At 43.3% G+C, this 13,927-nt stretch overlaps 1 protein-coding gene across 2 annotated transcripts in view; it reads left to right on the top strand.

The window, feature by feature from the left end:
* B4GALNT2 (beta-1,4-N-acetyl-galactosaminyltransferase 2) overlaps window positions 1-13,927 on the top strand; it is a 44,928-nt gene that overhangs the window by 15,015 nt on the left and 15,986 nt on the right. For both annotated transcript variants that reach the window (XM_053568995.1, XM_053568996.1), the window contains exons 2-3: window positions 10,032-10,229; window positions 10,805-10,942. In XM_053568995.1, the coding sequence (XP_053424970.1) occupies window positions 10,032-10,229; window positions 10,805-10,942 (336 nt within the window). The remainder of the gene's footprint in view (window positions 1-10,031; window positions 10,230-10,804; window positions 10,943-13,927) is intronic.

Below are 13,927 nucleotides of genomic sequence, written 5' to 3'. Positions count from 1 at the left end.
ATCACCAAGCATTTCTCCTTGGATGCCATCATGTAATAGCTGTTTGCCAAGTGCAGCTGTCGTTTAATTTGATGCACCTCTGGATTTGGATGAAACATTGAAATGTCTTCCTTGATTCTCCATCAAGAGTACGGTTTTTAAACTATCAGTGGCATGTCAAGTCTTCTGAAACAATATGGCTGTATCTCGGTGGTCCATAGCACAGTACCTAATAACAGTTTCCATTGTAGAATGTTTTCAGATACTTGAATAAATCAGATCTTTACTTGAAAAAATAAATAAAATCATGCATGTATCAAAGGTCCACTCTAAGTTTAAAACATACCATTGATTTTTTCTGTAACAGTACAAAATTTGATATGACTAAAGATTTTATATCATAACTGACCTTTAAAAAAACACTACTTGGGCTTGGCACCTGTAGTTCAGCGGCTAGGACGCCAGCCACATACATTGGAGCTGGTGGGTTCAAATCCAGCTGGGGACTGCCAAACAACAATGACAACTACAACCAAAAAATGCCAGGTGTTGTGGCAGGAGCCTGTAGTTCCAGCTACTAGGAAGGCTGAGGGAAGAGAATCACTTAAGCCCAAGAGTTTGAGGTTGCTGTGAGCTGTGACGCCATTGCACTCTACCTAGGGCGACATAGTGAGACTCTGTCTCAAAAAATAAAAAAATAAAAACAAAACTACTACTTGATTTTTAGTGTAGTATCAAAGAATGACTAAACATAATTATCTGAAAAAGCAATGAAAATATTTCTCCCTTTTCCAACTACTATCTGTGTGAGGTCATATTTTCTTTATACTTCAACCAAACAACACATTGCAACAACTGAATGCAGAAACAAATATGAGAATTCAGTTGCCTATTAAGGTAGATATTAAAGAGAAAAGCAGACATGTAAAACAATGCCACTCTTCTCACTATTTTTTATTTTGAAAAATGTAGCTATTTTTCTTTCTTTTTTTTTTTTTTTTGGTTTTTGGCCGGGGCTGGGTTTGAACCCGCCACCTCTGGCATATGGGACCGGCGCCCTACTCCTTGAGCCACAGGCGCCACCCAAATGTAGCTATTTTTCATAAAAATGTTATTTGTGTTAACATATAATGGGTTTATTAATTTTTACTTTTTTTGTTGTTTTGAGACAGAGTCTCATTATGTTGCTCTCGGTAGAGAGCTGTGGCATCACAGCTCATAGTAACCTCAAACTCTTGAGCTTAAGTGATTCTCTTGCCTCAGCCTCCCTAGTAGCTAGGACTACAGGCAGGCTGGCTAGTTTTTGGTTGTAGTTGTCATTGTTGTTTGGCAGATCCGGGCTGGGTTCGAACCCGCCAGCTCAGTGTATGTGGTTGGTGCCCTAGCCGCTGAGCTATAGGCATCGAACCTATTATTTTTACTTTTAAGTGAATAAACACATACTTTTAAAATTCTTCAGGTTTTAATTTCCAAAATGGATAGATTTAACCTACAAAACAAAAGCTCTTTGAGGGTCCTCATGTCCTCAATTTTTTTTTTTTTTTTTTTTTGTGGTTTTTGGCCGGGGCTGGGTTTGAACCCGCCACCTCTGGCATATGGGACCGGTGCCCCACTCCTTGAGCCACAGGCACCACCCATCCTCAATAATTTTTAAGATTATAAATGGGTCTCTGCTGGGCGTGGTGGCTTAAGCCTGTAATCCTAGCACTCTGGGAGGCTGGGGAAGGTGGATTGCTTGAGCTCAGGAGTTCTAGACCAGCCTGAGTAAGAGCGAGACTCCATCTCTACTAAAGTAGAAAAAACTATCTGGACATGTGGCAGAGGCCCAGCTACTCGGGAGGCTGAGGCAAGAGGATTGCTTGAGCCCAAGAATTTGAGGTGTGAGTTATGACACCAGGACAATCCATCTCCAGGGTGACTGACTGAGACTCTGTCTTAAAAAAAAAAAAAGAAGGAATGATTGTGGGTTGTTTTTTTTTTTGCCATGATAATAGTATAAAGGGTACCTGTGTGTATGAGAGCCTTATCTGTATCAGGTAAGCGGCAACCAAGGACACAGAACTATTATGAGTGTTAAAAAATAAGAAATGTATTATAGGAATTAATGCAATTGTGGGATGAGCTCAAGGCGTGAAGTTCTAAAAAGCATCAACGTAACTAGCTAAGGTGGAGGTGAATGAGTTGAAACTTGCAAGAGTCCAGAAGTATCCATTTACTGGGGTGGAACTGCAAAGGGAGGTGGTGGAGGAATATACCAGAGGTTGTGGTTCAGTGTGGCATCTATCAACCCTGTGAGTTTACAGAGAAAGTTCTGGCAGTAAGTCTAGGGTTATTGTTGGCCACAGGGCCAGCAATTGAGAAGGAGGGCTGGATGCGGATTGGGGGGTCAGAGGACCAATTGTCTGGAACATGCTAGCTGCCGGCCCTCACTATCCCTAGTGAGAAGGATGCCTTTGGAGTATGTGACCACGGCTATACTTCTGTCTTCCAAGTCACATGCAAATTTCTCTTGTGACCATCACCAAGAGAGGAAAGGGAATTTCAGGAAATGTGGTTCTAGCTCAGTTAAACTGAATACAAAACCACCACATTATCCTTCAGATACACACATTAGAATATTACTAATGATATGATGTCAAGATTTGCTTCAAAATGTTTAGGAAATAAAGCAAATAGATGAAGATATTGATATATCGATTTTGTCCATGAGTAGAAAATGGATGATGGTTATACGGAGGCTTATTATTTTTTTTTTTTCTTGGTTTTTGGCCGGGGCTGGGTTTGAACCCGCCACCTCTGGCACATGGGACTGGCGCCCTACTCCTTGAGCCACAGGCACCGCCCACGGAGGCTTATTTTTAATTCTTTTTTGTATGTGCTTGGAATTTTCAGTAATGAAATTTTTTTTTAAAAAGCTTTTGTCCTCTACCCTTGAATTTTGTTCCCTTGGACTATGGTTAAACTCATGGATTTTACTTTGTTCAATGTGTTGTAATTTATTTATTTATTTATTTTTTGCAGTTTTTTGACCAGGGTTGGGTTTGAACCTGCCACCCTTGGTATATGGGACCAGCGCCCTACTCCCTGAGCCACAGGTGCCACCCAATGTGTTGTAATTAATAATAACCATTATTCTTGTTGTTGTTCTGTTTGTCCCAAATATGGCTGATACTCTTTCTTTTGACATGATTGTGGTCATCTTTGTTAGTTACCTTGCTCACTTTGAACTTTCCTCATTTTAAACCCAGAGGCAGCCATTTCTCCAAGGAGCTCTGGTTTTCTTCAGTGGGGAACAATGTTTAGAAGCCAAGATTCAAATGTTAGGTTTCTTAATATTAGTGTGGTGTCTTTACTTCTAGGTCCTTTCTTTAATAAGGGATGTTTCACTAATTAAGAATTGATACTGGATTTTATGAAATGCTTTTAAAATCCTCTATCAATATAATCATATTTGTTTTTTCCCCTGACCTGGATTTTCTCCTGATGAAATTTATTAATAGATTGCACAGTATTGAATCATCCTTGCACTCCTAAAAAATATTCCACTTGTTAGCTGGGTGAACTGGCTCATGCCTGTAATTCTAGCACTTTGGGAGGCTGAGATGGGTGGATTGCTTGAGCTCAGGAGTTTGAGACCAGCCTGAGCAAGAGCCAGACCCCATCTCTAACGCATAGCCAGCTGTTGTGGTAGGTACCTGTAGGCCCAGCTACTTAGGAGGCTAAGATCAGAGAATCACTTGAGCCCAGTAATCTGAGGTTGCTGTGAGCTATGCCACTATAGTACTCAACCTCAAGGTGACTGAGACTCTGTCTCAAAAAAAAAAACCCAAAGTATTCCATTTGTTGATGGTTAATTGATTATTTAATGTGGCAAAGCACAGGGGCCTGTAATCTCAACACTCTGGGAGGCCGATGTGTGTGGATAGCTTTGAGGGCAGGAGTGTGAGAACAGCCTGAGCAAGAGGGAGACTCTGTCTCTACTAAAAATAGAAAAATTATCTGGGCCTGATGGCACCTGGCTATAGTCTTGGCTACTCAGGAAGCTGAGGCAAGAGTATCACTTGAGCCCAAGAGCTCGAGGTTGCTATGAGGTATGATACCTTGGTACTCTATCCACGGTGACAAAGTGAGACCCTGTCTCCAAAAAAAAACAACAAAAAACCCCCTGATTATTTAATGTATCTTTGTAGTCTATATTTTGCTAATATTTATTTATCATATTTACATCATCATTTATAAGCACCTATATTTGCATCACTGTGAAACTGTTTTCTTGTTGGTTTGTTTAGTTTGGGGGATTTTTCTTTTTTTTTTTTTGAGGCAAAGTCTCACTCAGTCATCCTGAGGTTGAGTGCTGTGGCATTATAGCTCAAGTGATCCTCTTGCCTCAGTCTCCTGAGTAGCTGAGACTACAGGCCTGACCACAATTGCCTGGCTAGTTTTCTTTTTTTTATAAGAGACAGGAATTTGCTCTTGCTCAGGCTGGTCTGAAACTCCTGAGCTCAAGCAATCCTCCCATCTCAGCCTTCCAGAGTGCTAGGATTATAGGTGTGAGCCACCACGGAGGCTGGAAATACAGCCTACATAAATTGAGTTTTACTAAGTTCAAAGTTTTAATGAACCAACGTTCAACAAGTTTGAGATTTCATTGATTATGACAGACAGGAAATAGAGATCAGAGATGTAGATATTCTTTTTTTTTTTGAGAAAGAGTCTCACTTGGTCACCCTTGGTAGAGTGCCGTGGCATCTTAGCTCACAGCAACCTCAAACTCTTGGGTTCATGCCAGGAACGCTATGTTAACCAGTGTGATGAAAATGTGTCAAACTGGTGGCACCTGTGGCTCAAGGAGTAGGGCGCCGGTCCCATATGCCAGAGGTGGCGGGTTCAAACCCAGCCCCGGCCAAAAATCACAAAAAAAAAAAAAAGTGTCAAACTGTTTATAAAACCAGTGTATGGTGCCCCATGATCGCATTAATGTACACAGCTATGATTTAATTAAAAAAAAACAAAACTCTTGGGTTCAAGTGATCCTCTTGCCTCAGCCTTCCAAGTGGCTGGGACTACAGGCACCCGCCACAACACCGGCTATTTTTTTAGAAATAGGGTCTTGCTCTGGCTCAGGCTGGTCTCGAATCTGTGAGCTCAGGCAATCCACCTGCCTCAGCCTCCCAAGTGCTGGGATTACAGGTGTGAGCCACTGGGCCTGGCCCCAGACATATGTACATTAAAGAGAGTATGCAAGCAATACCCAGAACTTCACAAGGCTGAACATACAGCAACAGAGGCCTCGCTATCACCAGACAAAAATACTCTGGCTGAGGCTCTGGGACTTTCCCTAACTAAAATTCTGGGTAAAAGTCGCTGACAGAGAGGGTTAATAAAGGCTTGACCTCTTCTCTCAGTAAGAGTCTATACAGGGGTCTGTAAAAATAACAAACAAGGTACATGACATGCCAGAAACAATACAGATACCAAGATCTCCATAAGATCCATAAATTCTTTCAGACAGTAAGAGAAATATGTCTCAGCTCGGCGCCTGTAGCTCAAGCGGCTAAGGTGCCAGCCACAAACACCAGAGCTGGTGGGTTTGAATCCAGCCTGGGCCTGCCAAACAACAATGACAACTACAACCAAGAAATAGCCAGGCATGTGGTAGGCGACTGTTGTCCCAGCTACTTGGGAGGCTGAAGCAAGAGACTCATTTAAGCCCAGGAGTTGGAGGTTGCTGTGAGCTGTGACGCCACAGTGCTCTACCCAGGGCGACAGCTTGAGGCTCTGTCTCAAAAAAAAAAAAAAACAGAGAAACATGCCGCTTTCTATCCAGTTCTGGATATGGCAGAATGTCAGCCCGTCTGCCCACAAAGTTTCCAAGAGACCTAAATGTCTCTTTTGAGAACTATGTGCATGGTCAGATTGGGATCTACCCTTACTTCCTACTTCCAGACTTTATTCATTGCTTCATGAACTACATCTGCCTCTTAAGTTTATAAATAACATACAGTGAAAAGAAAACTAATTACAGGAGTTTAAAAAGTAGCTTAACTGGCAATGTAGACCACAAAAACAAACAATCGATGACACACGCTATAAAGGCTGATTTTACTAATGAATTGATTTACTAATTAAACAGTAAATATATACAGTAAAAATAGAGTCAACCCAGAATAAAAGGCCTTTGGCCATGTCCTCACCTTAAGAGACAAAGGCTCCCTGGGCCCACTCGATTTAAATCTACCTTCTGTCTCTGCCTTTTTTTTGAGACTGAGTTTCACTATGTCGCCCTCAGTAGAGTGCTGTCGCGTCATAGCTCACAGCAACTTCAAACTCTTGGGCTTAAGTGATTCTCTTGCCTCAGCCTCCCAAGTAGTTGGGACTACAGGCACCCGCCACAATGCCGGATTGTTTTCTTGTTGCAGTTGTCATTGTTGCTTAGCTGGCCTGGGCTGGGCTCTAACCCACCAGCCTTGGTGCATGTAGCTGGCACCATAACGACTGTGCTATGGGCGCTGAGCTTGTCTCTGCCTTTTTATTTCTTTCATTCTCTCACACTGCCAGGCACTAGAAAAGAACCACAGTATAGTTTGGGGCTGGTTCCCAACACAACACTTTGGACCCCTTTTTTTTTTTTTTTTTGAGACAGAGTCTCACTTTGTCACCCTCTGTAGAGTGCTATGGCATCATAGCTCACAGCAACCTCAAACCCTTGGGCTCAAGTGATCCCCTTGCCTCAGCCTCTCTAGTAGCTGGGACTACAGGTGCCCACCTCAATGCCCAGCTATTTTTTTTTAGAGACGAGGTCTCACTCTGGCTCAGGCTGGTCTCAAATCTGTGAGCTCAGGCAACCCACCCACCTTGGCCTCCCAGAGTGCTAGGATTACAGGTGTGAGCCACTGCACCCGGCCCGGACCCTTTGTTTGTTTTAATTTCAGGTTAATGTGAGGGTATAAATAATTAGGTTACTGGGCGGCGCCTGTGGCTCAGTGAGTAAACTGTTGAAGGCCTATACACTCCCCATTTCAAAAATCTGTGTTTGCTTCGGCAGCATATACACTAAAATTGGAACGATAGAGAGAAGATTAGTATGGCCAATTTTTTAAAAAGTAAAAATAAAAAAATATTAAAATCCCAAATCTGTATGTTTCTCAACCAAACAATTTCAGCCTGGTTTATATAAACAGCTTCACAGCAGATGCTGGCACGGATGTGGAGAGAAGGGAACACTTTTATACTGTTGGTGGGAATGCTAACTAATACAGCCTCTTTCGAAAGAAGTATGGAGAATGCTCAAAGAATTCAAATTAGACCTCCCGGCACAGCGCCTGTAGCACAGTGGTTACGGCGCTAGCCACATACAATGAGGGTGGGAGGTTCAAACCTGGCCCCAGCCAACTAAACAACTGCAACAAAAAAATAGCCAGGCGATGAGGCGGGAGCCTGTAGGGTGCCAGCTACTTGGGAGGCTGAGGCAAGAGAATCACTTAAGCCTAAGAGTCTGAGGCTGCTGTGAGCTGTGACATCACAGCACTCTACCAAGGGCGACATAGTGAGACTCTCACAAAAAAAAAAAAAAAAGATGTAGAAGCAACCTAAATACCTATCAACCCAGGAAGGGATGAACAAACTGTGGTGTATGTATACCATGGAATATTATTCAGCCACAAGAAGATGGAGACTTTATATCTTTTGTATTAACCGGGATGGGTCTCGAACTCCTAAGCTCAAGCAATCTGTCTTCCTCGGCCTCCCAGAGTGCTAGGATTACTGGCGTGGGCCGCTGTTCCCAGCCTTGAATTCATCACTTTCTGTTTGTATTAAGTTCTTCTTTCAGTTTTTCTTAGATTTGCTTCATTGTCCCTTCTTATTTGAATACTAATTTTATGTTTTGTGATTAGAAATATGTATCTAAAGCTTCAAATTTTCCTCTTAGTATAGTTTTAGTGTGTTTCATAGTATGGCCTGTAATTTTTTTTATTGTGTATTTATTCTTCTCCCTTGTTTTTTTAAGACAGAATCTCCAGTCTGTTACTCCTGCTAGAGTGCAGTAGTGTCATCAAAGCTCACTGCAGCCTCTAACTCCTGGGCTCAGTGAGCCTCCTGCCTCAGTAGTCCAGGGCTCACAGAGGCCTGGCTAATTTTTCTATTTTTTTATAGAGATGGAGTCGAACTATATTGTGCAGGCTCATGGTGTCAAACCCCTGGCCTCAAGCAATTATTCCAAGTTGGCCTTTCAAAGTGCTAGGATTATAAGCATGAGCCCTCATGCCCAGCCTTATCGTCTTTGTATTCTGATGTTCTAGATTCAAGAGTTGGTTTGGGGAGTTTTTTTTTTTTTTTTTTAATTCTCATATCATTGGGAAGAGGGCTTGTTATTAGGTTACATTTCCATCACATTGTCAGAATATATGATCAGAATTGTTTCTGTGTATTACAGTTTTCTCTGTGGCCAACTTTTGTAAATGTTCTAAGAGCTCTTTACCACAATATGAATTACAGCATTTTGTTGCTCTAATTGCTTCATATATTTTTGAAACTTGATTAGTTAAGGACTGAGAGAGGTATGTTAGAATCTTTGTATTTCTTTTTCTGTTTTTTTTCTTTGAGACAGAATCTCACTATGTTGCCTTCGGTAGAGTGCTGTGGCGTCACAGCAACCTCCAACTCTTAGGCTTAAGCAATTCTCTTGCCTCAGCCTCCCAAGTAGACTGGACTACGGGTGCCTGCCACAGTGCCCGGCTATTTTGTTGTTGTAGTTGTCATTGTTGTTTGGCAGGCCCGGCGGGTTGGAACCAGTTAGCCCCAGTATAAGTGGCTGGTGCCCTAACAGCTGAGCTATAGGCACCAAGTCAGAATCATTGTATTTCTAACCTTTCTCCTTTCAGAGCCAGCCATTAGAGCTAGCCATTCTTTGCTTTGTGTGTGTGTATATATACATATATATATATATATTTTTTTTTTTTTTTGAGACAGAGTCTCAAGCTGTCGCCCTGGGTAGAGTCCCGTGGCACAGCTCACAGCCCCAACCTCCAACTCTTGGGCTTAGGAGATTCTCTTGCCTCAGCCTCCCAAGTAGCTGGAACTACAGGCACCCGCCACAATGCCTGGCTATTTTTGTTGTTGTTGCCATTGTTGTTTTATTTTATTATTATTATCTTTTTTAGAGACAGAGTTTCAGTTTATCGCCCTTGGTAGAGTGCTGTGGGGTAACAGCTCACAGCAACCTCCAACTCCTGGGTTTAGGTGATTTTCTTGCCTCAGCCTCCCAAGTAGCTGGAACTACAGGCCCCCACCAGCCGTTGTTGTTTCAGCTGGCCTGTGCCTGGTTCGAACCCGACAGCCTAGGTGTATGTGGCTGGCGCCCTAGCCACTGAGCTATGGGCACCGCTCTGCTTTGTATATTTTAATGCTGTTATTTTGTGGATAAAGTTCATGACCATTACATCTGTTTTCGGATCATACATTTGATCATTATAAGCAGTCCCTTTTGGCCTATTTAATATCTTTTTTTTTGCCTTGAATTCAACTATGCTGACATTAATATTGAAACCTATTCTTCTGATGTTTTTGCCTGTCTTTTTATTTGTGATTTTTCTGAATCCCTTTATTGCAACTTGACTCTTTATGCCTCTCTCAGAAATCAATTTTAGTGACCATTATAAGATATAGGCTTAGCTTTCACTTTCCCTCAAGTTAATATTCCCATATACATGCTAATGTTAAGCCATCTGTTATCTAATAAAGAAAAGAGATTTTGGGCGGTGCCTGAGGCTCAGTCGGTAAGGCGCCGGCCCCATATACCGACGGTGGCGGGTTCAAACGCGGCCCTGGCTGAACTGCAACCAAAAAATAGCTGGGCGTTGTGGCGGGCACCTGTAGTCCCAGCTACTCGGGAGGCTGAGGCAAGAGAATCGCTTAAGCCCAGGAGTTGGAGGTTGCTGTGAGCTGTGTGATACCATGGCACTCTACCAAGGGCCATAAAGTGAGACTCGGTCTCTACAAAAAAAAAAAAGAAAAGAGATTTTAACATAATTTGCTCTTTTGTGTCCCAATAGCTCTAGAGCTCTGTGGCTCTTCAAGATGACAGTCTTACTCTCGGGACTTGGCACTGTTTTGTTTATGTTCAGAAGCGTGTCCCTTCAAGCAGTGTTCGGTAGCCTTAAGCCAGAGCCCCCACATCCTTTGGGTGTCCAGGGGTTGAAGCTTCTACCTGAAGAACGTCTTAGGGACCTCTTTAACTACGATGGAATCTGGTGAGATACTGGGTGTCCTCTCTCCCACTTTAGTTGGGACCTCCTCTTTGCTCTTGCTATGGGGTACTATGCCCCATTATGCCCATTTTATAGGTGGTTTCCCTGCCTTCTTGAGCCTGATTGCACAAGGGATTCCAAATTGTGGGGACCAGGAAAGGTTATGGTCCGTGGGACACAATCCCCATTCTCTACAGCACCCAGCAAAATCCCTGAAAATGTTGGAGGGCCTGTTTGACCAAAATTACACGAAGATGCTGCCTTTCTATCCCCCGCCTTCCTCTTCTGTGGGGGCTGAGATGCCAGTGATATTCGCTTGGCCCTCAGGTTTAAAGAAGTTAGGTGCAGGGGAGAATTCAAGAGAGGGGCCATTTTCAGCCTTCATGCTTTCCCTTTCCCTCCTTCCTTGTATCTCCATCAGGGTCTCTGCTGGGGATTCTAGAGTCTCAACCCAATGAGCACAGCTGGGTGTGGGAAAGGAGATTTTCAGGGTGGACTCCACGCTGGGTTAGGCCTCAGGTTCCTTCCCACCAGCCCAGGCACTCGGCGCATATTTACAGTCCTCTTACTTGTTTTAGGCTGTTCCCGAAAAACCAGTGCAAATGTGAAGTCATCAAAGGTCAGGAAGGTTATAACTTTGAGGATGCCTATGGCCAGAGCGACCTCCCCGCCGTGAAAGCCAGGAGACGGGCTGAATTTGAACACTTTCAGAGGAGGTAATGGAGCAAGAGTGTTCTGTCTGTTCTGAGGGTGTGGGTCCTAAGAGAAAAGGAGGGAACTCCCTCTCTTGCAGATCCTGGGAGGAACTATTAGGTAGATAGTAAAGAAAGGAAATTTAGAAAATAGTCCTTAAATGAATATGTATAAAACTATAAAACTTTGAATGTATAAAATATTTCAAAACAACAACAAAAACCACTTTTTCTTTCTCTCCCCCAACCTCGCCCCCAAGAGTCTCACTCTGTTACCCAGGCTAGAATGTTGTGGCATCAGCCTAGCTCACAGCAACCTCAGACTCCTGGGTTCAAGCGATCCTCCTGCCTCAGCCTCCCAAGTAGCTGGGACTATAGGTGCTTGTCACCGTGCCTGGCTAATTTTTGTATTTTAGTAGAGATGGAGTCTCGCTCTTGCTCAGGCTCATCTTGAACTCAAGAGCTCGATTGATCCTCTCCCACTTTGATCTCCCAAAGTGCTAGGATTATAGGTGTGAGCCACTGTGCTCAGCAAAAAAAAAGAGATTCTTAAAACTGGTGTTTCCGTGGTGGGGTCTCCCTCTCTTTCGTTAGAAGAAGGGTTCTTTGAAGGCTGGCACTGCTTTTAGCAGGGTGTCTTCAATTAGAGGTGCTTAGTCTATAACCCAGAATCTTTGGCTTCCTGGTGAATGTCTCATAGGCTATATAAATCTCTGGGGCATAAAAAGGAGCTGTTTCATAACTGACGTGCTTCCTTACATGGTGTGTAAGGTAGTCTGGCAAAACTGCATTTGGAGACCACCTCTATGACCTCTGCCAGAGACCATATGTCTGATGTGGGAGGAATGAGCTGAGCATTCACACAGGAGGACCAATTATGAGGATATTTGTGCCTCTTAATTGTCTGTTCCCTTGGAAAGATGAGAGGAGCTCGATACTGGGTAAGATCTCTGACTCATCTGAGTCTTACTCTAATCCAATCCTGTGTGCTAGCTCCAGACTGTTAAAGTACTTGGGAGATACATGCACTGCACTGCACTGCACTCCAGCCTGGGTGACAGAAAGAAACCCTGTCTCCACACACACACACACAAAAAAAAGTAGCACAGGAGTAATGTTCCTTTAAACAACTTTCACCACCATCACCATTCTCATCCCTTTCTTAAATGGAAGGTTCCCTTGTCAACCAACTGAGGAATCTGCCACTGTGAGTTAGGTGTGTGTTACCCCACACTATTTTTTATATCATTATACACACACACATACACACGTGTGTGTATATATATCCATATAAACATCAACTATCTTTTTCTTCTTTTTTATTGAGACACAGTCTCATTATGTTGCCCTCAGTAGAGTGCCATGGCGCCACAGCTCACGCAACCTCAAACTCTTGGGCGTTAAGTGATTCTCTTGCCTCAGCCTCCCAAGTAGTTGGGACTACAATTGCCCACCACAATACCTAGCTATTTTTTTTTTTTTTTTGTAGCTTGTGATTGTTGTTTAGCAGGCCTGGGCAGGGTTTGAACCTGCCAGCCCCGGTGTATGTGGCTGCTGCTCTAGCCACTAAGCTACAGGCGCCAAGCCAAGAAACCAATCAACTATCATTTTTGTGTTTTTTTTTTTTTTTTTGAGACAGAGTCTCACTATGTTGTCCTCGGTAGAGTACTGTGGTGTCACAGCTCACAGCAACCTCCAACTCTTGGGCTTCAGTGATTCTCTTGCCTCAGACTCTCAAGTAGCTGGGACTACAGGCACCCGCCACAATGCCTGGCTATTTTTTGTTGCAGTTTGGCTGGGTCCGGGTTCAAACCCGCCACCTTCGGTATATGGGGCTGGTGCCCTACTCACTGAGCGACAGGAGCCACCCACCTGGCTATTTTCTTGTTGGAGTTGTCGTTGTTTAGCTGGCCTGGGCTGGGTTCGAACCCGCCAGCCTTGATGCATGTGGCTGGCGCCATAACCATTGTACTACGGGTGCCAAGCCATTTTTGTGTGTTTTTAATATAATTGATACTCTAAAACAAATCTATCTGAAATTTGTTTTTTCAGAGTGGTGCCTGTGGCTCAAGGAGTAGGGCACCAGCTCCATATGCCGGAGGTGGTGGGTTCAAACCCAGACCCGGCCAAAAAAAAAAAAAGAAATTTATTTTTTCTTTATTCAGTCACATGCTATTAAGAGTCCACATGTAGTTCATTCCTCTTAATTCCTCTGTAGCTATGAATACGAATATACTGCATTTTATTGAGTCATTTCTCTATTGAAGGAAATTTAGATTGTTTGAAAATCTCCAGTACTACATATTACATTTACTTTATTTATAGTGGTAATAATACATTATTTTTACATTCTTTCCTTTTATTCTTATATAGGATCCTTATATAGGATGTTCATTTCTTTTCTTTTTTTTTGCAGTTTTTGGCCGGGTCTGGGTTTGAACCCACCACATCCAGCATTTGGGGCCGGCGCCCTACTCCTTTGAGCCACAGGCGCTGCCCAGGATGTTCATTTCAATCAACGCTGGAATGAACACCTTCATGTTTGTCTTACTGTTTCCACATGGAAGCATTTCTCCTTTTACTACGTACCTAGTGTCTGACTTGCTAGATCACAGAATATGCTTCCCCCCCACACACTTTAATAGATACTGCCAAATTGCTCTCAAAGAGGACCTATGTTAATTCACACATTCATGAAGGGTGCGTAAATATGGTATCTTCCAGACCCTCTATATGACCACACTTGCTATCATCAAATTTTAAAACTTTGCTGAAGGCTGGGTGTGGTGACTCACACCTGTAATCCTAGCATTCTGGGAGGCTGAGGAGGATGGATCCCTTGAGCTTAGCAGTTTGAGATCAGCCTGAGCAAAAGTGAGACCTCCTCTCTATTAAAAACAGAAAAATAAGCTGGGTGTTATGGTGGGCACCTGTAGTCCCAGCTGCTTGGGAGGCTGAGGCAAGGGGATCGCCTGAGCCCAGGCATTTGAGGTTGCTGTGAGCTACAAT

The sequence above is a fragment of the Nycticebus coucang genome, chromosome 18, assembly GCF_027406575.1.
Source record: "Nycticebus coucang isolate mNycCou1 chromosome 18, mNycCou1.pri, whole genome shotgun sequence".
In the NCBI taxonomy this organism is placed as follows: domain Eukaryota; kingdom Metazoa; phylum Chordata; class Mammalia; order Primates; family Lorisidae; genus Nycticebus; species Nycticebus coucang.
Note: the sequence above shows the minus strand (reverse complement) of the source record. Positions and strands in the feature narration are given on the sequence as shown.